This window comes from Apium graveolens, chromosome 10 (genome assembly GCF_009905375.1).
Source record: "Apium graveolens cultivar Ventura chromosome 10, ASM990537v1, whole genome shotgun sequence".
NCBI lineage: Eukaryota > Viridiplantae > Streptophyta > Magnoliopsida > Apiales > Apiaceae > Apium > Apium graveolens.
In genome coordinates this window covers 110,751,569-110,778,088 of record NC_133656.1, presented here as the reverse complement: position 1 = coordinate 110,778,088, position 26,520 = coordinate 110,751,569, and the positions used below count along the sequence as shown (strand labels likewise).

Here is a 26,520-nt window from a genome sequence, read left to right as displayed (position 1 = left end):
ATTGGTGATTCAAAACCACGCCAGAAGCGTGGTAGACCTATTGGTGCAAACGATATTGTACCAAGAAAACGGAAATTGATTGGAATTGCCCCAAAAGTGGCAAAAATTTCAGAAAATACCCCAGAAGTGGTATTTCCTCCTGAAGAGGTTCAAGCCCCTGAAGTGGTTGTAACAAAACTCCTAGACGTGGGATTACCTCTAGAAGAGAATGTTTCCCTAGAAGCGGTACATGCCCCAGAAGTGGCAAATACTTCCACAAAAGTAAAGGTACCTGAAAATTATGAGATCTCAATGAATTATGTCCATAACGTAAAATTACTGGATCGTGGGAGTATTGAGTTTGATGATGTATATGCTTTTTCCGTGGCATCTGATATTATTATGAACTCCGATCCTGAACCATAAAGTCTGAAAGAGTGTCGACACCGAGATGATTGGCCAAAATGGAAAATTGCGATTCAAGAAGAATTGCAATCCTTGCGCTCCAAACACCAGCTGGTGTAGTCCCTGTCGGGAATAAATGGGTGTTTGTACGGAAACGAAATGAGAGAAATGAAATTGTGAGATATAAGGCCCCGTTAGTAGCCCAGGAATTCTCTCAAAGACCTGGTTTTGATTACTAGGAAACATACTCTCCTGTGATGGATAGAGTTACTTTTCGTTTTCTAATGGGTATGGCTTGTATGGAAAAACTGGAAACACGTTTGATGGACGTTGTGACAGCATACCTATATGGATCACTTGATAGTGATATTTATATGAAAATTCCTGAAGGGTTAAATATTAAGGACACTAAGCCTCAACATTTATATTATGTTAAATTACAATGATCATTGTATGGTTTGAAACAATCTGGTCGTATATGGTACAACAGGCTTAGTGAATACTTATTGAATGATGGATATGTTAATAATCAAGTGTGTCCTTGCATTTTTATTAAACGATCATCAACTATTTTTGTTTTTATTGCTGTATATGTGGATGATTTGAATATTATCGGTACTACTGAAGATATTACTAATGTTGCTAACTATTTGAAAAATGAGTTTGAAATGAAAGATCTTGAAAGGACAAGATTTTATTTAGGTATACAGGTGGAGAACTTATCTTCAGGAATATTTGTTCATCAATCAAACTACACTGAAAAGATTCTTGATTGGTTCTACATGGACAAAGCTCATCCACTAAGCACACCAATGGTTGTTCGATCACTCGAGGTTGAAAAAGATCCTTTCCGTCCTAGAAAACAAGATGAAGAGACTCTTGAACCTGAAGTTCCATATCTCAGTGCAATTGGCGCTCTCATGTATCTTGCAAACAACACACGGCCTGATATTGCATTTGTAGTGAACCTGTTGGCAAGATTTAGTTCTGACCCTACTAAAAGGCATTGGGATGGAATAAAACATATATTCAGATATCTTCGAGGGACAATCGATCTTGGACTATTCTTCTCAAACAATTCAAAATCACGGCTAGTTGGATATGCAGATGCTGGATACATGTCAGATCCTCATTTTGGGCGATCACAAACAGGTTACCTATTTACATATTGTGATACTGCTATCTCTTGGAAGTCTACAAAACAGACTATGGCTACAACTTCATCAAACCACACAGAGTTACTAGCAATTCATGAAGCCAGTAGAGAATATATTTGGCTAAGGTCGGTCATTCCACTTATTCGAGAATCATGTAGATTATCAAGTATTTCAGACAGTCCTACAGTTTTATTCGAGGATAACTCGACATGCATCAAACAACTTAAGGAAGGTCCTACAGTTTTATTCGAGGATAACTCGACATGCATCAAACAACTTAAGGAAGGATATATTAAAAGGGATCGAACAAAACACATATTACCAAAATTCTTCTACACTCATGAACTTCAAGAAAATGGTGATATTGATGTTCAACAAGTTCGCTCATGCGATAATCTGGCGGATATACTTACAAAGTCACTACCTACATCAACATTTGAGAAGCTGAGAAATAATATGGGTATGCGGAGGTTAAAAAGTTTGCTACATCAAAATGTCAAAATGTGAGACATTTATTCAAGGGGAGGCTGTACTCTTTTTTCTTTGTCAAGGTTTTTATCCCACTGGGTTTTTCCTTGCAAGGTTTTAACGAGGCAGTCAATCTTTGCAATAACTCGCATTTGACAATCAAGGGGGAGTGTTAAAATATTTGAATAAAAATAAAGTGATTGTCAAAGCGTCTTGAGGAAGTCTCTCAAATCTTACCGAGGAAGACTTGTAAAGCTTATCGAGGAAGACTTGTAAAGCTTATCGAGGAAGACTTGTAAAGCTTATTGAGGAAGTTTTGTAATACTTAATGAAGAAGATTTGAATAGCTTACTTAGTAAGCCTTGTAAACCAACTACTATAAGTAGCTCATTTAGCTAATGAAATAAAACACAACTTTCTCTCCACCTTCTATTCTCCTATACTTCCTCTACATAAAACATAACTCATATTTTCAGTCAAGGTTTATAACAAATGTTTATAACATAGTCAACTTAATTGTAATTTTTGATTTAGTTTTTAACTCAAAACCACAACCAAAATAACACTTAGAAAGTTTCCTTATAAGCATATTAAACAGACACACTAAAGTGACATCAAATCACATTAAATTTAAATTAATAAAGAAATTAACAAAATCAAATATGACAACTAAGACTTTACTAACAATACAAAATATAGGATTAAGGATAGTACTATCATTTAAGCAGTTTTTCACTAAAAGATTATAGTTCAAAAATTCCAACCTTACAAGCAAATGTTGAAATTATATAAATAATAATTAGATAATTCATTCTAAATTTAAAACTGAAAAAATTAAATAAGCAATCAATCACATTAAATATAATAAATAAAAGTTTGAAAATTTTAACAAGATGTGAAAGACGTTACTGGTTATTAGATTAACTACATTTATTAATAATTTACTGCAAAACATCTTCTCTGATTGCCAAGAGTTAGGGGTGCACACGGGTCGGATTGGCCCGGTTTAAGCCATTTTAGTAACCCAACCCAATTAAATCGGTTTTGAATATTTTAACCCGATTCATAAAAAAAATTGCAACCTAACCCTATTTATTGCATGTCGGTTTTATTTGGGTTGGATTAAACGGGTTATTAATAATTATTTAAGATAAAAATATATGTTTATGGCGTACCTAGCTAATCAAAACACTAATTGGAAGTAAACTTAAATTCTAGTGTTAGCCTTGACTTAGTTGAAAAATGTTACAAGAGCTTGAAGTAGTTCATTTTAATTTGACTAAGATTATTCTGCATAACGGTTAAAGTTTCCCTGCTGCTTGTTGGTCTGTGCATGTCTTGCACTTTTGATATTCACTAACTTTAAAGTATATAAATCAAAAGGAGCACTTATAAGTATCTAGTAATATAATGAATTTATTTTGAAGTTGAACAATAAAATAAAACATGCAATAAGTATAGAATAGACATGTACATAATTTACACAACCGTTAAAAAAGGTTAAAACCCATACCCAACCTATAAAATTCGGTTTGATATTTTTTTAAACCCAACTTAATTTTAGGTTGAAACGGTTCGGGTTAATCGGTCGAAAGTGGGGGTGATTTGAGTTGGTTTGATCGATTTTGGCAACCCATGCACACTCCCACCTAGAATTCTTCTATTTGAATTTAATAGGTGGGGTAAATGTGATTACACTTACCATATGTCATATTAATGCGTAGAAAATCAATTTAGCTAGCAAACACATAATTCATGAAAAGCACAAAATATCAATAAATTTTAAGAACCATTAGACACAACATAATACAAACTAATAAAGTATGGAATAAAGTATGTAGATTCGAGTTTGAAATTCTTAGCAATCGACACAAATCACCCACTAAGTGATAAGTAGGACAAAAGAATTAGCTTATGGACAAAATCGAAGAACATAAACTAACATATTCCTAAATAAATCTAAGAGAGTCTGAAATACATACTCGATATTAGATGAGAATCTAATAATATTGTTGACTGTTAGATGTTGACAAACTATGTGTAACAAGCCTCCCTTGAAAACTATGTGTACCTTCAGATTTAGTAATAACAAGCATTTCAAGAACACCGGCCCGAAGCCCAAAAACACCTCCCTTGATTACTAATATGTCAGAGTAGCAAAAAGAGTAGACCCTTTCCATAAAAGCTTGAACCCATTTGTTTCAAAATCTAAATCTGCGGCGCCTCGACAGTGGGTAAATCAATATTTTATCCTAGTATCGGGCTCCTTACTCCTATAGACCCCCGGTCTACGGGCAAGAAAAGATAAAATATCTTTCAAGTTAATCAAAGTTATTCAACTTTGAACTGGAGGAGAAAAATTATAATTTCTCCTAATTTTGTGTTCTTTAGTACAGCAGGACCTCAGTCTTGGAGACAAAAAAAATCTTCTTAGTTATTTGAAGTTATTGAATTTTGGACCAAAATTGAAAAATAATTTAATAACCCCAATTTTTGGAAATTTTTGAAATCCTGATGAATAGTAACTTTTTACTGACGATGCTGATTAAGGAAAATTATCAGACGACACTATATATGAGTACTGTTATGGAAATTCTGAGATCATATTAGTATTCCATAAAGCCAATGAGTGTATGTAAAGGTCGATAAAATTCGAATCCGGACACTTTGATTTTTCCTGAAAATCCACCAGATTCCGAAAAAATTAAGTATAAGGTAACATGATTAAAAGGATTTAAATTCAAGGATTATAAGAGAGGATCATTAAAAAAGTATAAAATATTAAAAAAGGTTTATGGAAGCCTAAGTAACAAGATCCCGGATATGATCCCTCAAACGATTAACGAGAACGAGAGTTAAGCGAACCGTAAAACAAATAAGCGACTAAGAGACAATCTTGTTCAAGAAGTTAAGGGACTATGACATCATCAAACCACAAGATAATGACAAATGGCTAGCTAGTGATGTGAGCAAGATGATGTATGCAAAGGAGGAAGATATTTGTTCAAGATTAATTCCCATCCACATGTTTTTATCACCTAAATTACCCATGTTAATTTGCAACCAAGCAATTCATTTCATTTTTCCAAGACAAACAAGAAGCATTTTCATTTCTTCATTTCTTCTCTTGCTCTCGGCCACAACGAGAGCAGTAACTTCAAACTGCCATATCTCCTTCAATACCCATTCAAATATTATGTTCTATAGCTCTTTGGAAAGGTATTGAGATGTCCTACAACTCTTGTTCACAAGTTTCGTCCAAAGAAGCATGGGAAAACCCTCATTTTTACAGTTCTTTCAATCGGACTTTTAGAAACTTGAAAACCTAACTTTGTGTTTTCTTGATTGTTTGTGTGATCCAAGCTTGTATAAGGATTAATCAAGGTTTTAAGGCTTCCTAGAAACTTTCCCTAACAAATAAAGGTATAAAACTTGTGGACCTTTAAGTACTAAGTTTGTTTGTTTGAATTTTGGGATGGGTTGGATGAATGAGTAGTTGTTTGAATGATTAAGTTTGAATTGAATTTTGATTGTTAAGTAGATTAGTTGATTATGGAGATGGTATAATATTGAATTGGATTGAGGATCTTGAGCTTGTTTTGGCTAAGATAAGTAGCCTAGGTTTGAATCTTGAAGTTGTGGATGGATTGTAGTTGGACGGGATTGATTTGGAGTGGTAAAAATATTAGAAATTGCTAAGTTCTAGCCGTCATAATGCCCAATTTTCCTTAACTATTTTTGTGCTTAACTTTAGGACCCGTGAACTCACTGTCAGATTCTGACATTTTCCATGTTTAGATAGTTCATGTTACGAGCTTTGTTTTAATATGTCCTTCGCCTAAATCCGAGTTACGAGCGATGAGAAATGACGGTTTTAAGTAACGGTGTTTCACGAGCGAACCCCGAAACCTCGAGTTACTTTGAGACCATAATTGAGATCCTTAAATGATTAATCGAAACATGAGAGAATTATGTCAAGTGAATAAGACAGTTAGTAAAGTTTTCACGAAAGAGTCGCCTGAAAATTCGTAATGGTTAATTTATTAAAATTGGTGGAGTCGAGGGTACGCGAGCGATTAACGCAAATCGTTAAGCGTATAAGAGATCGTAAGCGACCGTTAGGGTATGAGTGAGTTTTGACTAGTTTCTTAAGCGACCATGGTATAATTCTGGATTATGTTGTTGTTCATAGGTTACTGGACCCACTCTAAGCTTAAGTCTACCCCGGAACACTCAGACAAGTTTTCCACCCGTTATACTGTTATTGTGATGTAAATATATTGATGCATTATCTTTAGATAAGTGAATATTTGTTATTAGCAAGTCTTGCGATATATTGGAGCATGTTGATATGATATATATATATATGCATGCCTGTTTCATAATCTTATCTTTTTATTGATTTAATTGTTATAAACTGCATAATACCTATGATAGAGATATACATTATTTGCGTATAACCCTAGTACATGAGGCCCAAAGTTGAACAATTTTTCTAAAACCGGGAGACGAGGTTCCCGAGTATATATTATATAGTTTTCTATAAGTATATCCGATAGTTTTGAATAATAATCAAACTTATTTTCGATTATTCAAATAAAGATCTTACTTTCGTATAAGTATATCTTTTCTTATTTATTATACGTTTCATATATAAGTTTTAAATCTTCTACCTCACTTATTTTTATAGAGATTATCCTTTATGGGAATATTATTTAAATAATAATATTTAGATATTTTTCCAACATATCGGGACTGATTTATTTTATTAAATCAGCACTACTCCAAACATTCTAAAAAAATATTTTCGAGTCTTCAGGATGATTTTAAAAGTTAGAGCGGATCCCAAAACTTATTTTTAAATTTAAGATCTTCCTTTCAAAGGGGAATTTAAATACTAGCTCAAAACCTAAGGGGCCCGGCTCTGTGATGTATTTTATATTCGCAACGAAGTTGCTGATTTAATAAAGAGCTTTTAATTACTTTTCCAACATTCGGGAAGTAAGTCCATCTAAATGAGTCGGCATAAGCGACAGGCCGGGGTACGGTCTATCAAAGTGTAAGTGGCTGGGTGGCAGTCCATCAACGCATAAGAGGCCGGGTGGCGGTCCAGCACAAGGTCCTGACACGGCCAGGGTGATGACCGGTGGGGGATTCATCCATCTACTAGTACAAAAAGTTACTTAATTGGTATCTTTGGCTGATCAGCAAGATATCAGGTTTATGCCAAGGTTTTCTTCTTTCCAAATTTATTGGGTATTACAACTCTGTTTATACTGTTCATAACATAGATTTTCAAGGAAAGTATGAGATATATATATGTATATATATATATATATCGGGACTTAATGAAGTATCTCATAACTTCATTTCTTTTGAATGATATTCTAATGGTTGATTCTATTCAAGTCTTATCTTGTAGTCTCATCTATGTGGTGAACTTTTGAAACTGATTATAACTTGAATGGTGGTAGTTCAAATAGTATTCGGAAAAGATATAAATATATTGGAGTATCTTGTAACTTCATCTTTTCAACTTATATCTAGTAAATGATTATCTTATGCATGACAAAGATTTTCAGAAAAACGTTGAGACAAGGTTAGATATATGAGATCACCTTGCAACGATAGTTTTATACAGTTATAAACTAGATCTCTGTGTATATTATGCATGGAAGAGGACTTCCAAGATTTTGAAAAGTATATATACATATATACTTAATATTTTATGACTTGGTCGCGTTAAGATATCAAACTTGGTTCATTTTTGCTTGACCAAGACTTTCATAATTACTATGAAGATGCTCATATATTGGTAATTATTATACATGTTATTTTAGTGGGCTTGTTGCTCACCCTTGCTTTATTCTTTCATCACACAACAACAGTTATACAAGATGAACAGGACCAAGCTCCCAATTCGCGAGCGGATAGGAAATGTTCTGCAGTTTCCTGTAGGCGTTGATGTCGCTGTAGCAGAGGTAGGAACTACCAATAGGCTAGGTTTTAACTGTTGATGTACCAAAATTATGTATATTTATGAACTGTAATAATGGAAAAGAAAATGTAAATTTATTCGGAAACCCTTTTAAGGTGTAATGATTTATAATTATGGAATAAAATGATTTGTGTTATTTTTGATATTCATCTCTGAGACTATAACTTGTGGTGTGTGTGTATATTGTGGGGTCATAGTACGCAGTAGTTGGTTGTTTATTAAGATTAATTGTTATTAAGGGAAATGGAACTCATGACAACCCGGATCCCGGATCCCGGATTTGGGGGTGTTACAAATAATATGTTAGATATTGAGTACAACACGGAGATGGTGAATGTGTTTATTTGGACTTTTAGCCTTTTTAAAAAGTTGGATATTAGGTGAACAAAGCAGTTTATAATTTGCAGAGATATTATGTTTAACTGAAATAAAACATCAAGCACAATATTTCAAAACTCACTTTATTTGTATTAATTAAATTTATCTTGCTACAAATTTTGTGTTCTTAAAAATATAAGAACTCAGCTTCTTACTTGAGAGAATACAAGAAAATATGAATCTGTTTGTTACTACTAAACTAAATGACCAGTGCATGCTTTATACACTAGCAGCACATGTTTACAAAACTTGAACTAAAATGTACTAAATTTTTTTCTAAAGCAACCTTTTTCTATTTCCATTTATAGCTTAGCAAATCTGTGCAGAATCTTGCAGGTCTGTGACCATCCTTTGTCTAGTTAATCTTGGCCCTTGATCTTGTATTCTCTCTAGCTACTTTGTACACTTTTCAATCTAGTTGATAGATCATTTGTTGACTGATAATCTTGAATATTTAACTTGTCTGCATTCTGTATTTGAGAGGCATATCGAGATCTCCAGTTTGTTCTGTGGAGAAGTGACATCTCGATAAGTATAATGACTTATCGAGATCTCTGAGTTCTCTATAGGTATATTTGACTTGTCGAGGTCTCTTGATACTTTTATGGGAACTGACTTGTCGAGATGTCTGAGATCTCTACATTTAGAAATGACTTGTCGATATCTATGAGATCTCTACATACACATTTTAAATTGTCGATATCTCTTTGATCTTTAATGTGAAATTGACTTGTCGATATCTCCAATCTTCACATCTTCATTTGACTTGTCGATATCTCTGAGTTCTCTACATGTAGAAATGACTTGTCGATATCTCCAATCTTCACATCTTTATTTGACTTGTCGATATGTCTGAGACTTATCTATAAGCCATTTGGACTTCTCGATAAGTCATTCTGGACTTCTCGAATGACTTCTCGATATTGCTTGATCTATTACTTGTTGATATCTTGACTTAGAACAGTTTTCATAAAACAGTTTTATTCATCTCCAAGCTTCTTCACTTTTCTCTGAGGCATAATCATGGTTTGATCTTCTTCCCGAGTTTATTCCTTAGCTTGAATCTGTTTACAGAAAAGTACACCAATCTAATCTTCTAACCTTTTTATAGACTCAAGCAAAATTCAAAATTGATTATCAAACATTTAAATCTCAGGGTTGTCAATATGACTTACTCTTCTTATAATGCAGACATGTCTTGCACAACAATCTCCCCCAATTTGTGAGGAGGTTTCTTAACACAAATTCATGCTTGATAACAAGACTAACCCTAAGCTACAATTAATTACATAAAAACTGACAGATTAACATATACAACCTTTATATATTTTGTTAGGAATATGTTGTGTACTTGATGATAACTTAAAAAACAACTTAGTAGATTAAATTTAGTGAATTTGTAGCTTCAATGGATAATCACCTTAACATCCGTTGAAAGAGTAAATTATGTATTAATAAGTTTAGTAACACAATTCTGCATATTGTAATGCCTTAAAAAACTAGATGTTGTTGAATGTTTTTAAGTCATGTTGACTACTAGATTGATATGCAAGAAAGGTTGGCTAATTGTAAAGATTAGATGCCTTGTAATCCAGTATAAATAAAATGGAGTTAACTGCTATGAAGAAAGTCTCAACAGATGTTCCACAAGGCTTCAACGGATGATCACCTAAAGTGTTAACAGATGTTTAACCAGACTCTCAACGGATGATGCAACATAGTCTCAACGGATGATCTAACTGAGTTTCAACGGATGAACAAATTCAAAAGAGAAGTTGATAGTGACTTGACAGTTACATGCGTTGATTGTATGTAAATGGAATGTGGCAGCCTATTTACAGGTTTTAGAGAACAAAGAAGCATTTCCATTTCCATTTCCATGCTAAACTGAAGATATTCAAAGATGCTGGATTGAGAAATGAAGGAGCATGAAATTAGACTAGAAACATTTTTATCATATCTATTTATCTTTTTATCATGTAACTTGGTGATATATAAACCAAGTGTAGCAAGTAGAACATTATCCAAGTAAGTAAGCAATTACTAGAGAAATAGATAAAGCCATATCTGTAAAGAATTTCTTTGTTCTTGAAAAGTTCAACTTGTAAGCAGCTGTGTGCAAACTTTGCATCACAGAGTTCTCAAATTAATATATATCTCTGGTGGAAAAGTTCAATCCACCAGAAATTTTTTAAATACTTGTATTTGATTACTTTGTGTTTGATTTCTTCAATACTTCCATTCCGCACTTTAGCTAAATCAAACACAATTATATATTCAAATAGAAAAGTTCTTAAAATTGAAAAAGTAGCCGGAATTACATTCAACCTCCCTTCTGTAATTCTTTGTTAGATTGTTTGGGAATAACAATTGGTATCAGAGCAAGCTCTTGATGTATAAAGAGTTTAAAGATCACAACAACTAGCAAGATGAACTGAAAAGATGTGGGAGTAAAGATTCCATTTCTGGACAAAGACAATTATCACCACTGGAAGGTGAAAATGCACCAATATCTTCTTTCTCAAGATGAAGGATATGTGGACTATATTCAGAAAGGTCCACATGTTCCCATAAGAGCTGCTACAGGAAATGAGCCATCTATCCCAAAGCCTAGGGAAAAATGGTCTGATCCAGATATTGAGCAAGTCCTTAAGGATAAGAAGTCCATGGATATTTTGTTTAATGGTGTTGATGGTGACATGTTTGACAACATCATAAACTGCAAAATTGCTAAGGATGTTTGGGATATAATTCAAGTTATATGTGATGGAACTGGGCAGTTAAGGGAAAAGAAAATGCAACTCTTGATCAACAAAACCCGTATTCTCGAAAAATGAGATAATATTACATTATTTTTGTATACGTATTTTATAAGAAGCCCGATTTTGATAATTATCCAAAACGGGTATCAAATCGGATCATTTTTGCAATTACTTAGCAGCTAAGTAACTTATTTTTCGATCTAATACGATCCAACGGGTATTAATATTTTATAAATCTAAATAGCCTTTTTCTTACTTCATGTTAGATATATTTGAGATGTCATGTCTAATCTGATTTGTGTTTAGTTTTCAGAACTTAACAACAGGACTTATCAGGACTTACTAAAATCAGAACTTACTGAAGTCAGAACTTAATATCAGAACTTAAGGCGTCAGAAGATATATATCAGAACTTAAGTGCGGAAAGACTTCAGATAAGGAATGCGGCTGATTTACAGGAGAATATCTGGACTAAAACAAAATAAGATATGACTAGAGGACTTGTAGAAGATATCTGATTGATATCTTTTAGGAGACAGAATTATATTCCATGTCAATTAGAAGATATCGGGTAACTGTATACTATATAAACACAGCTTAGGGTTTACACTATAAGTTTTATAATTATCGAGAAGATTATACATAGTAACCTAGCAGCCCTTAGTGATATTGTTCATCACTGAGAGAGAACAACAGTTCTATTGTAATAGAGTTTATTTGAATATACTTGATCTTTGTTACATACTTGTGCTGAAATCGATTTGATTGTATAAACACTATATTAAACCCCCTTCTATACTGTTGTGTGACCTAACGAGTGGTATCAGAGCTTTTCTGTTAACACACATACAGTAAAGATCCAAACAATCATGTCTGAAGAAACACAAACCCCAACTAAGCCCCCCAAAACTCAAGAAACTCAAAACACTCAAATCCACAGTCGATATGAGACTATTAGGGTTCCCATACTCAGACCTTCTGAGTATCTCATATGGAAAGTGAAGATGGCTATATTTCTGGAAGCTACAGATCCAGAATACCTTGATAGAATTAATGAAGGACCATATAAGCCTACCAAGCTCTCTGTTGCAGTTGCTGATCAACCAGCAAAGACCATACCAAAGGAGAGAGGTGAATACACACCTGAAGATATCTCATCTATTGCCAAGGATGCAAGGGTAAGACATTTGCTGTATAGTGCAATTGATATTGTCATGTCAAATAGGGTAATTGGATGCCAGACTGCAAAGGAGATAAGTGATGCTTTGGAGACAAGATGCCAGGGAACTCATACAATCAAAAAGAACAGGAGGACTATACTCACTCAAGAGTATGAGCACTTTGACTCAAAAGCTGATGAGTCATTAACTGATTTATATGACAGGTTTGTCAAACTCTTGAATGATCTGTCACTGGTGGACAAGGAATATGATCTTGAAGATTTAAATATAAAATTCCTTTTAGCTCTTCCTGAAAATTGGGATTTGAAGTCTACTACCATAAGAGACAACTATGACCTTACTGAAACTATTCTTGATGAAATTTATGGTATGCTCAAGACTTATGAACTTGAGATGGATCAAAGGAGCAAGAGGCATGGAAGAAAGTCAAGGACGGTTGCTCTTAAAGCTGAGAAGGAGTCTCCTAAATTTGTTATCTCAAAGAAGGGAAAAGGAAAGGCTCTCATCATAAAGTCTGATTCAGAGTCATCATATTCAGATGATGATGATTCAGAAACTGAAAGTTTATCTGAAGTTGGTGTTGATGCAGAGATGATGCAACTGTGTGCTCTTATGGTGAAGGGTAACACAAAGATAGCCTACAAGAAATTCAAAAAGGGCAAGAAGTTTTCCAGGAAAGGTGGAGTTCTGATAAGAAAGGGTTCAGAAAGTCTGAAGGCAAAGGAGGAAAGTCTGATAGAGGAGGCAACTCAAATGTCAAATGCTACAATTTTGGTGAAAGAGGCCACATATCTCCTGACTACAAGAAAGGAAAAGTGATAAAGGCAAGGCACTTGTCACAAAGAAGAAAAGATGGACAGGCACTTCAGATTCTGAAGATGAGGTGAACTATGCCTTGATGGCAAATGCTGATAGCAGTACTGACACTGGTGAATTGAAGGTACCTCAAACAACCTTTGCTTTTCATACTGATGATATTACTGAGTTAAGATTATACCTTAAAACCATGTTCATTAGTTTTAGAGATCAGACGAAAGATTAACATCTGAAATTCTTGCTCTTAAAAACAGAAATGACTATTTAGAAAAGGAGTTAGTTTTTCTTCATCAAAATAAGAAAGAAAGTGATGAGGCTTTGTATGTTAGAGATGAAGTGCTAAAATTGAATGAATCTCTAAAAACTGATTTAGAAAAGGAAAGAGAGATCATCAGAACTTGGACTAACTCTGGTAGAACAACTCAGAATATACTAAGTAGTGGAAACTGGAAAGAGGGCTTAGGTTATGGAGATGATAAAAGTGAGAAAGGAACTGTGCAAATTGAGCCAATTGTTGTTAAACAAACTGCTAAGCCAAAGGTAAATCCTGTTAAATTTGTAGCAAAAACTGTTAAGTCTGATTCTGAAAGGATGAAAGATTCTAAGACAGAAGTAAAAGAAAAGTCAACTTCTGACAAATTAAAACAGGATAAACCAGCTGAAGTAAATATAGGCTTAATGACTAAGAAGCAGCTTAAGCATAAGCTGAAAGAGATTAAAAATATGAATAAGGTAAAGGAAGCTAGGAAAAATAGGAATGGAAAGGAAGGTATGAATAAAAGCAATAATTATATGCCTGTTCCTAATGCTCCTAGAAAGAAATGTTATAACTGTGGAAACTCTAACCATCTTGCTTCATTTTGCAGGAAAAATAAAGATATAAACTCTTTACCTCCTAAATCAGGAGTTAAGAGTCAGTCTATTAGGTTTAAACCATAAAATCCTTGTTTTCATTGTGGTAGTTTATGGCATTCCATTTATACTTGTAAGGAATATCATAGTTTGTACTATGATTATTATCAAATAAAACCTTCTTTGAAGAAAGATAGTGTAATTCCTTCTAGTGTAAATTCTGATGCAAAGTCTGATATAAAGTCTAATAAACAGCATGTTAGCATAAACTCTGAAATTAAATCCGCTGCAAATGCTAACAAACTTAAAAGGCCAAAGGATCCAAACAAGTTTGGGTCCTTAAAACTAACCAATATTGGACTTTATGATTGCAGGGCAACAGGAAAAACATCCTAGTTCTGGACAGTAGATGTTCAGGACTTATGACTGGAAATAAAGCCCTGCTATCAGACTTTGTGGAGAAAGCTAACCTAGGAGTTTCTTATGAAGATGGCAACATGGGAAAGACTCTGGGATATGGCAATATCAATCTTGGGAATGTCATCATTAAAACAGTAGCTCTTGTCTCGAGAGTTAAACACAATCTGCTAAGTGTCAGTCAAATCTGTGATAGAGGTTATCATGTGGATTTCTTTGAAAAACACTGTGAAGTTATAAGTAATTCTACAGGAAAAGTAGTTCTGAAAGGTTACAGACATGGTAATATTTATGAAGCCAGATTTCAACAAACTCTGATGGTTCTGCAATCTGCCTGTTGAGTAGAGCAATATCAATTGAAGAAAACTAGAATTGGCACAAGAGACTCTCTCATTTAAATTTCAACAACATAAATGAGCTAGTAAAGAAAGATCTTGTGAGAGGACTGCCAAAATCAATATTTGCTCTTGATGGCCTTTGTGATTCATGTCAAAAGGCAAAACAAAGAAAATCTTCATTCAAGAGCAAAACTGAATCCTCAATTCTTGAGCCTTATCACCTACTGCATGTTGATCTATTTGGTCCAGTCAATGTCATGTCTATTGCAAAGAAGAAATATGCTATGGTTATAGTGGATGAGTTCATAAGATACACTTGGGTGTATTTCTTGCACAAAAAGAATGGAACTGCATCTACTCTAACTGATCATGTCAGACAGCTGGATAAGTTGTTCAAAGATTCCGTTAAAATAATAAGAAGTGATAATGGCACTGAGTTCAAGAATTCAATTATGGAAGAGTTCTGCAAAGAGCATGGAATAAAGCAGGAATTTTCTGCACCTAGAACTCCACAGCAAAATTGAGTTGTAGAAAGAAAGAACAGACTCTCATTGAAGCTACATGAACTATGCTTGATGAAGCAAAGCTACTAACCTACTTGTGGGCTGAAGCTGTGCAGACTGCTTGTTTTACACAGAATGCTACACTCATAAACAAGCATGGAAAAACACCATATGAGATGGTGAAGAAAAAGAAGCCAAATCTGAAATACTTTCATGTATTTGGATGTAAGTGTTTTGTTCTTAAGACTCATCCTGAACAGCTGTCAAAATTTGATCTAAAAGATGATGAAGGAATTTTTGTTGGATATCCACTTTCCACAAAAGCCTTCAGAGTCTACAATTTAAGAATAAGGGTTGTCATGGAATCTATCAATGTATCTTTTGATGATAAAAAGATTACTGGACTTGAAGATTTCAATGATCATGGTCAACTGAGATTTGAAAATGAAGATTTTAATTCTGATTCTGTAAATTCTTATGGCTTAAATCCTGATCCTGTAAGTTCTGACGAGTTAAATTCTGATGTCATTGAAACTGTGGTAACTACTTCAAGGGAAAATGCACCTATTCAGGGGGAGCAAGCTGAAGATCCTACCACAACTCAAGACTCTCAAGAAGCATTAGAACCTGTCACTGACTCTTCAAGTTCTGATTCATCAAGTTCTGATGAGCCAAATTCTGATAATTTTAAAAACTCTGATTCTTCAAATCCTGAAGGATCCAACTTAAATTCTGAAGTCTCATAGAGCATAACTACAGGGGAGCATCAGAAAATGCTGATGGAGACAACATGGATCATGGGGGAGGATCCATTTCTAGAAATCAACTTCCATCTGCAAGGAAGTAGACCAAATCACATACACCTGACTTAATAATTGGAGATCCTGAAGCAGGTGTCAGAACTAGAACAACAACATCAAATTAATGTCTCTATCATTCCTTTCTATCTCAGACTGAACCAAAGAAAGTGGAAGAAGCTCTTCAAGATGCTAATTGGGTGCAAGCAATACAGGAAGGGTTAAATGAATTTGAAAGAAATAAAGTCTGGACCCTAGTGCTAGGACCAAAGAACAGATCAATTGTTGGCACAAAATGGGTGTTCAGAAACAAAACTGACAGTGATGGCATAATTACAAGAAACAAGAAACAAAGCAAGGTTGGTTGCTAAAGGCTACTCTCAATAGGAGGGTACTGATTATGATGAAACATTTGCACCAGTTTCTAGATTGGAAGCCATTAGAATCTTTTTGGCTTATGCTGCTCACAAGAAGTTTAAAGTCTTTCAAATGGATGTGAAAAGTGCTTTTCTCAACGGAGAATTGGAAGAAGAGGTATATGTTGAACAACCTCCAGGATTTGTAGATCCAAAATTTCCTAATCATGTCTACGGACTTGATAAAGCACTTTATGGCCTTAAGCAAGCTCCAAGAGCATGGTATGAGACTCTAGCTCAATTCCTTCTGGAAAGTGGATTTAACAGAGGTACAATTGATAAAACACTGTTCTACCTCAACCATGGAAAGGACTTACTTTTGGTACAAATATATGTTGATGATATCATCTTAAGTTCTACAAATGCCAAACTCTGTGAAAGGTTTGCAAAACTAATACAGTCAAGATATCAAATGAGTATGATGGGAGAACTTAGTTATTTTCTGGGACTTCAAGTCAAGCAAAATGAAGAAGGTACTTTCATAAATCAATCCAAGTACACCAGAAATTTACTCAAGAAATTTGGAATGCAAGACTGTTCAGCTGCATCCACTCTCATGGCCACTGCAACCAAGTTAAATAAAGATACTGGAGAACCAGTAGATATTACTAACTACAGAGGTATAATTGGCTCTTTACTCTATTTAACTGCTAGTAGACCTGATATCATGTATGCTACCTGTCTTTGTGCAAGATTTCAGGATGATCCAAGAGAACCTCATCTAATAGTTGTGAAAAGATTTTTCAAGTACCACAAGGGTACAACTGATCTAGGATTGTGGTATCCTAGAGAATCAGATTTTAAGCTAATAGGTTACTCAGATGCAGATTTTGCAGGATGCAAAATAGACAGGAAAAACACTAGTGGAAGCTGTCAATTTTTTAGAGGCAGATTGGTTTCTTGGTTTAGCGAGAAACAGAAATCAATTTCCACATCAACTGCAGAAGCAGAATATATTGCTGCAGGAAGCTGTTGTGCACAGATTCTTTGGATGAAGAATTAGTTACTGGACTATGGGTTAGAATTTTCTAAAATACCCATTTACTGTGATATTCAAAGTGCTATTGCTATGAAAGGTAATCCAGTTCAACACTCAATGACAAAGCACATCAGCATTAGGTACCATTTCATAAGGGAACATGTGATGGAAGGTACAGTGGAATTACATTTTGTTCCAACAGATCAACAACTAGCAGATATCTTCACAAAACCACTATGTGAAGCTACTTTTACAAGACTGGTAAATGAACTTGGAATGGTTTCAGGTTCTTTCTCAAAATCTGCTTAGTTTTTGTTCTCATGCATCAAACTTTATGATCAGTGTTTACAGATTGTCTTATCTCCATGTAATCTGTGCTCAAACTGTAATATATTAAATACTGATTGTTATCTGATGTGACTCTATATACTCTGATAGTGTTTTGATTGTTCTGTGACTATTCAATCCAATGAGGATTACTGTGCTAGATGCTGACCTAGTAGTCTTTAACATACTAGAAATCCCATGTTTGAATTAGTTGTTTATGTGTAAATTCATTAACACAAGTAAATTCTAATTTTGAGCTTAGTCCAATTTAATTTGTGTATCTTACTACTAAGTCACAAACCAGATTCTTGCTTCTTATCTGTCAAATTCTGATGTCAGTAAATCTTAAGGATGAACTACATGCTTGATAAGCCTCACTTATCTGAAGAAAAGAAAAGAAAAGAAATTGAAGTCAGGTACTCCTTTGAGATCTAGAGTAAATATGTGAAAGGGAAGACCCAAGTGCATTGCTGGTAGTAAGTTATATGCATTAGAAAAGCAAATAAATTTTTCTTGGTGACTTTTCACATTCTCTGATTACTGGAGAAATACTATGATAGTAGCATAAATTCTGATAGCAGTTGTGACTCACTTACACTGAGAAGCCACTGTAAACAGAATGTCAAAAGATGCATAAAATGAGCATAAATAGTTGAGGTGGACTCTTGCATAAATTTATTCTATAGTAGACTTCATAATTAAAGACAGATTTTAAGCACTTTTCTTAGTAATGCCTTATTTCTAAGATATACTGAAGTTTATCAGAATTTAATCTTTATCTATTTATTTGCAAATGCACACACTCTCACTCCATATGAATGATGAAAATTACTGTGGTGATTAAGTTGTTTTTGACAAACAGTTAAGTATTATTTGCATAAATTATGAGGACAAGTTTTGTTGAAAGTTCTAATGATTAAACTCTGAAGAAACTAGTCAGTATTTGTATGAAGGATCACAAAAACATACATTCACTTTTTGAGTACAGAAGCCATATTCTGATGACCGTTAAATTCTGATAATAGTCAAGTTCTGATGCAAATCCTGATGGAAACTCTGATGCTTACGTGGCATTATTTATTTACTTGACTTATTTGTGGTTTTGCTGTAACGGTCATATTTATCAGAAAATAATTAAGTGAGATAAAAACAGTCATAATCATTTGGTTAGAGGGAAATGTGTTTGCCTTGACAACTGCATGTGCACAATAATTACTGCTTATTTCTCGTGCCCACCAACTACTGCTTTAACTATTTACTGGCTGGCAGGTGTAAAGTGTCTGTTTTACTTCCAAAAAGAGCTGTTGAGTGGAGAGAGTATATATATGGGAGTTAAAAGATTTTACAATCTTTTACCTACTTTCTAATTCTTTTATTATCTCTATTATTCTATCTCTCTTTCTAATATTCTCTGAAGCTCTATTTTTCACAGGCATTTTATCAAACACTATGCAAACATACATTTTCTAAATTATTTCTCTACAGAAATGGCACCAAAAGATCTGATTTATGATGGAGCCAAGTTTGTTCCGAATAACTACATGGCTATTTTTTCTAAGGATGAAGCTCCATCAGAACTTCACTTCATCCAAGATTTTCTATTTCGAAGTGAGATTGAGTATGCTTTGACCCAACCAGAAGCACTCTCGGGAACTCAAGTACTGAAGTTTTGCAGGAGTGGTGTTTATGATGATGGTGGTGCAAATGGGTCCCCAAGCATCATATTTACAACAGGAGAAGATGAACACTTGGTTACATTGTCAACTGTTCGATAGGCTTTACATTTTCCAGAAAACTGTGTTTACAGCTCACAAGTTGGAGAACCAGCTCTTCAACACTTCATTCTATTCGTATAATCATAATCGAATAGTTAAACCCTAGAATTTACAGAGAAAAACCCGTAAAACTGTTGCATTCTTGAGAATCAAACTTAAAAACGAAAGTGTTATCGAACTCAAAATCAAGCATGCCATATACTGAATCGAAGCTCTCGAATAGTTCTATCAGAATCAATCTTCAATTTTAGTGCAGAAATCAAGGTTAATATCTTTTTTTATTTATATTATTTCGAATTAATTAATGATTAAAATAGTAATTTTTGATATTGATGTTGCTTGTGTATTTTGATGGCTTAATCTTGTAGATAATTTTGTTCTGGTCATTCTGATATATTATATGACGAATTTGGAGTTCAATAACATGTAGAAAAAGGGGTTTGATTCTCGAAATATTAAAATTAAGATTTTCGTGTTTGAATGTTCTTAATTGGAAATTAGGCGTTTCTTTGTTAGGGGTTATTAGATAAAATTGATGTTACCAACTCATAGATCGTCCAGAGACGATTCGAATGGTATATACGTAATGAACAAATGATAACAGGAAGAGGATGATCGAAAAACGGGTCGAAACGGCGGCGGGATTTTCAGATTGATTTTCCGGTCGATTCAGTAAGTGTTTGATTGTTTTGAGATTGCAGATTTGTTCCTGATGACAAGGGGATCATACGCTGTTATTTTGGTATGTTTCTGGGATGAAATCAGGTCACCGTAAAAGCTTCAAGACGGCGTCCATGGCTTCTCCAGCGAACGGGGGAGACAATTGTAACATTTACAGTTAGTCCCCCGAGTTTTGCAAACTTTGCATTTTCAATATTTTAGTTTTAAAAACTTGCAGTTTGACCCCTGTTGTTTAAAATTATTTTAAAAATGATTTGTTTATTATTTTAAAAATCAGAAAAATGTTTATTTATCTATTTTAATTTCAAAAATTGTTTTTAATTATTTATTTATTTAAAAATAAATCTGATTTATTTCATTAATTAATTTTAATTAGTTTTTAATTATTTTAATTATTCAATTAATTTAATATTAATTGATTAATTAATTTAATTAATTATTAATTGATTTTAATTGATTTATTAATTAGATTTAATTATTTATTTTGATTTAAAAATTGTGAAAAATAGTTTCGAGCTTTAAAATATTATTCTAATTTATTTTCAAGTCTTGAAAATTATTATAAAATAATTTTAAAGTCAGATTGGGGTGTTCGAACCCTAATATTTAATTATAGAATGATTTAGAGACCCGTTTTAATTCCGAAAAATGTTCAAAAATTCGTATCAAATACCTAAAAATCATTTTAACCCCGAATCTTCTCTGAATATTTATGTTGATTGAATATCTTACGTGCTACGTGCTATATATGATCTGATTGAAGTTTAATATTCTTGTATGTGCCTTGTTTGACGGTTTTTATCGTAACTTTCAATCCGTACGTCGGATTTGGGTGAAACAAAGGGTAGATAAAAGCTTTTAACGAATAGAATGAGATGAGAATGAGTATTAATAAATAAATGTGATGTTTAAAAGTGGAAGCAAGAAGTAAAAAGAGAAATCAAGTGGTCAGTGAGTGAGTACCAATTGACGGGTGCAAGTAAAGTAAAAGCGGATTGATAAGGCAAGTGCTTCTGCTCTTCCTTGTAGTATAATTGCAAGTATTCTAAATAGTTCTTATTCTATATTTCAAGTACTTTGAAGTACTTAACCCTAAACCCTGATTATTGTTATTGATCTTGAGCCATAAGCCTTATTCTTCGTAAACCTTGTTGAATTCTCAGATACGAACCGCACATATACGATATTACTCCATAAATACATATATACCACATACTGATTCTTGATATGGAATTTCTTAACATAAGAATGTTTATGCCTTGTATGACAGAAGACCAATCCTTGTAACCATTAAATCCTTGGTCTTCTCCTTTATGATTCTTTCCCTGATTGAAAGCCAATCTTTATGATTACCTTGTTATACCTTCATGGTATTACGAGTCACCCTATGCTTCAAAATCAATGTTGTTTATGGTTCAGCTAATTGATTTACATTGTTTATCATATTGTTATTATACAATTGTATTATTTTTAAATATAGGCCAGATTCGTGGTCGGACCAGATTCGTGGTCATGATAGGCCAATGTATGACTTGGATCCAGTATATAGAGCAAAGCTGTGAGCCTTACTCGGGGTTAGTGCGTGACTCATCAGCAGCCTAACCTTGGTTTTTAAAAATGAAAGTGAATATCCAATTCTAATCATTGTGTATCAAGAAACTTGATTCATTTTATCATTTCAGTTGATCATTATTTAATCTCAGTGTTGTCATTATGACTTGTTGAGATAGTTAGCCCACTCTTGAAAAATATGTTTAAGTTCTTTTCCAGTTAAAAAGGAAATTGGTGGTAACGAGGATCCCCAGACAAGTGTGTGAGCTAGGTTTCCATGTTGAGATGGAATAAGCTAGCAGAAGATGTTTGCCTTAGTTTGTGTTGAAAGTTTGTAATAAAGTTTTACTTCAGTTGTAAGATAAATAAATTGGGATTTGGTACATTGTAATATAAATAAGGTTGTGGCTTGTGGGCATACTTTAAACTGTTGCGATCCATGGATTAAGATAAGTAGGGTCATTGCATACATATTATTTTATAAACAAGTTTATATATAGTGTGTGTGTATTGTGGACCCCAAACTTCTGACCCGGGTTTGGAGGGCACTACAGGTTTGGCATTAGAGCTATAGTTTAAAAGTCACTGCACCAAGCCTACATTGTCGGGAATGGGTAGAGGGTTAAGATTAGGATAAAGAAATAGAAAAATAGGATATTGAGAAGTTGAGTATGACTAAATAGTAGGTTTTAGTACGATTCATGATGAGATTCAAGATTCTTATCTAGCAACGTGAATTTCAGATAGCGGCGATGGCAGATTCCTTTGTCCCGATATAATTTGATAATTCAGAGCCTTTAATCGAAAGACCATCATCTGATCCAAGTCCTGCTCTTCCACCAGTGTCAGCTATAATACCAGTCGTGACAGTTGCACCACTGTGAGCTATTCCACCTCCGGGTGTGAGACCACTTATTCGAGGACCCCCACCTGCTGATTCTGACTCTATCGGACATTTGGTGGCGGGTGCATCATTCCAGTTTAATCCATACCCTGTTCCATACTATAAGTATGAGGCTCTTCTTTTGGAGCGAGAAACCCTGTTGGCTCAGATTCAGGAGCTACATCACATTATAAGGACTATAGATGTTGACATGAATGTGAGGGTGCTTCAGAATGAGATTTAGGTGACCCGGAGAATACTTGAGGCTAGACTTCATGGAGCTACCTATGAGTATGCATCCCAAGATGCTCTTATGGGGTAGGCCAGAGAGGTAATGGAGGATTTCGAGAGGCTTGGTGGACCAGAGTTTCCTTGAAACTAGACGATAGAAATGATGTGACAACTGATATATGTATAATATTATGTAGTGTGTACTATCAGAATTTTGGTGGGTATATAAATAAACTAGACTTGTTGAATAATGGATAGACATGTTGTATCTTTTCCTTTAATAAAACGTTTCGCGCTTGTACTACCAAATTTTGATATATATCTTTTCTTTTCCAGCATTGCCATCTACCTTACTGTACATGTTTTATTTTTACTTACTACGCCTGTTATAAACTCTTGTAATAACATGTACCCTTTTCCCTTAATTGCTTACATTTTGTAAAGAAGCATGCAATTTACTTAGTTCAACGATTGAAAATGTTTTCAAAAAAAGATATTCCTGTTTATAAAAACTTTTCATAAAATGGGTTTTGATTTAAAGGCTAAATAAGTTGTTTGATTCTTTACAAAAAATGCCTCCCAGAAGAAATACTCGTTCTACCAACCAGAATGAAGAAAATAACAACAACCAAGACAACAATAACCAGATAGTGAATCCAGGTCCCATAGACCCAACTGTATCCCATATTCTTCAGATCTTGGCCCAACAGACAGTCCACCTGACTCAACAATAGCAGATGCATACTAATCCTCAGGTAACCTTTAATACTTTTCAGGCGGTGAATCCACCAGAATTTAAAGGTTCTATAGATCCTATTGAGGCAAGAGTCTGGTTGAAGGAAATTGAAAAGGCATTTTCCTTAGTCAAGGCGAGAGAGGAGCAGAAAATCGAGTTTGCAAGTTACTATCTGAAGAATGAAGCCACCTATTGGTGGGAAACTGTTAAAACATTGCAAGGTACTGTTAAGGCACAAAACACGCGCTAATAATTCACGCAAGTATACGCGTTCACAAGTAATATAGAATAAATTCTAGTTCATCCCATAGAGACTCAGACTAATTATGTTCAATTAACACTTACTCACCAATGTATGATTACTTCTCAATATCAAGGCAATAACACTTAAATTTGATTAACTAATTATTAACTACAATTAACTATGAGAATTAAACACTTAATTGACACTTGAATTAACAATATTAAACACACATGAGATCATAACTTCATTACTACTTCATTCATAGTTATCGTTATTACCCTTAGCATGTAACAGTAATGATATTAATCAAACAACACAAAACTGATAAAAGCCAACTTTCGTTGTACTGATACCATTCTACCAAACATCCACAATCAAGATAGAAGTTGAATATGCATCAACTATGTTGAGATCCTATATGTCTACAGAATTTGACAACATAATGATTTAAGCATAAGTTGTTCTTTATGATTACACAGGGAAAGTAAAACAGTTAGAGTTACCCACTAATCATGCATACACATACATGAACCTATCTTATATGTTCGTGACGCACATAAGAAGAATAAGCACAACCTATGCTAGATATCATACAATCATCACACACTAATGTATTAAACAACTAACTAAAGTAATCCATAGTGAATCCGTTATGACCCCATGATCACGATTAGCCCATGATAGAACTCATCGTCACCATGGGTTCATATGAAAACATGATAATAACACACAATATAACCTAATAAAAATACTTATTAAAACCAGAGTACGTCACAAGAGTAATAAGGTTCAAAGTAAAGAAAACTAGCATCCAATATTACAACGAATAAAAGAATCACAAGAAAACGTATGCTTCCTCTTCTTCGTTGTGATGTGTTAAAACTGTCTTCTTCCTTCTCTCCTTGCTCCTTGTTGTTACCACCTTTTTTTGTGAAACGTCTCTGAGAACTACTTATATAGAAGCCCACAAGAACCAGCCATCTCAGAAGTCCATCAGAATAAGGATTATAAAATTCAGTATTAAAATTCTCGTCCTTGAGCGGGCGCCCAAGCTCCCAAGCGGCCGCCTAGCATCCTGAGTGGGCGCCCAAGCACCTTCTGGAAAATTCTGAATTCTGCTCCTGATTTTGCTGCGTTCTGCCCCCAACTTTCCATAACCAATGCCACGCACTTCCCTAGGCTTATTTCTGATGAATTCTTCCTACATACGCAAGTTATACCCTGAAATGCAAAACCACTAGAAAAATGTATCAAATACACAAAATACCTTATTTCAAGACATCAATTCAAGCCATTAAAAGACGTTCTAAGTGTTATAAAATGCCACTTATCACACCTCCAAACTTAAATCGATGCTTGTCCTCAAGCGTCACAGACTCAAAAACAAAACAAAAACATGCATGAATGCAATCTACATGAAATGCAGCAATCCCCCTCACATTGACTAAACCAACCAACTCATGACATCTCAACAAATGCAATTAGACGAATAAAGATCAATCAAATCATGCAAACTAACATACAACCAGAAACGTGGTGTGTGCGGATGCTTAACAGATATGCTTCGAAACTAGATCAATTATCATAACTCGATTATCCTCAAGGCAATCACATGATTATATGAAGAATAAATTCTAGATATACAATGACTTATAACACTTCAAGATCACTGGAGCTTATTACGGAATCATGCTTTTATTCAACAAAACAACAAATGCTTATTTGACCGTGCAATGAGTGAGGTCCACAAAAGACTTATGCAATGGCATCCATTTAGCGAGCGTTAGGTTAGCGGATCCCAGACTATAAAAGCCTTAGGTCACTAGGCATAAAGTCCCCTAAGAACTTAATAACTCGAATACCAAAGAGCCCACTCGTGATCAATTATGCATTAACTCTTCATTTTTTCCCTTTTTTTCTTTTTTTCTTTTTTTTTATTTTTCTTTTTTTTTCAAATTTCTGAGCAAGTGCATTTCGCTCCATCTTGCTCAACTCTAGACTACTCGCATAAAAATACGAGCCGGCTACTAACCATTTGACGCCTAGCCACAATTAGCAATGAATTCCAATTTTTACTCCAATTTTTTTCTTTTCATGCCTTTTATCATTAAGAGCCTATCATAAATTCTAATCATAATCAATAGATTAACCTCAAAAACCATCAAACCATGACAAACATCTAGTCCTTAAGCATACTCTAAGACTTAGTGAGATTACAAGTGTTTCTAGCATGTATGTCAACCTACAAGAGTCAATCATCACTCTAACGCTATCACTACACTTGTATCAATATCACAAATCAATCGGTAAAGCAACGCAAAAGGGATCATGGTATATGTATGAGCAAAATTACATGATAAATAAAGCTATAAAATAAAATAAAAAAAAACTATATATGGTAGAAATATGCAACTATATGAACTAAACTATCATGAATATGTAACTACATGACACACACACAAAAATATTTCTTAACTACCACCCCAAACTTAAAATCTTCACTGTCCCCGGTGAAGGTAGTAGAAAGGAACACAGGGTATACCTACTCGGAGAAATCATCATCATCACCCTTAGAGGGTGGAGTGCCAGGAGGCGGATAAGCAGAGTCCTCACCAAAAATGGGCCACTGGATGTCAGCTCCAAGGC

At 34.2% G+C, this 26,520-nt stretch overlaps 1 protein-coding gene across 1 annotated transcript; it reads left to right on the top strand.

Moving 5' to 3' along the window:
* The first annotated feature begins 1,166 nt into the window (after window positions 1-1,166).
* LOC141690855 (secreted RxLR effector protein 161-like) lies at window positions 1,167-3,019 on the top strand. Its single transcript, XM_074495611.1, has 2 exons — window positions 1,167-1,666; window positions 2,929-3,019. Exons 1-2 carry the CDS (start codon window positions 1,167-1,169, stop codon window positions 3,017-3,019), a joined length of 591 nt encoding a protein of 196 aa, XP_074351712.1.
* The last annotated feature ends 23,501 nt before the right edge of the window (window positions 3,020-26,520 follow it).

Coding starts and splice junctions, on each gene's coding strand:
- LOC141690855 (XM_074495611.1), top strand. CDS start 1,167: ATGGACAAAGCTCATCCACTAAGCACACCAATGGTTGTTCGATCACTC. Junction 1,667..2,928: donor AGAGAATATATTTGGCTAAG/GTCGGTCATTCC, acceptor ACTGGTTATTAG/ATTAACTACATTTATTAATA.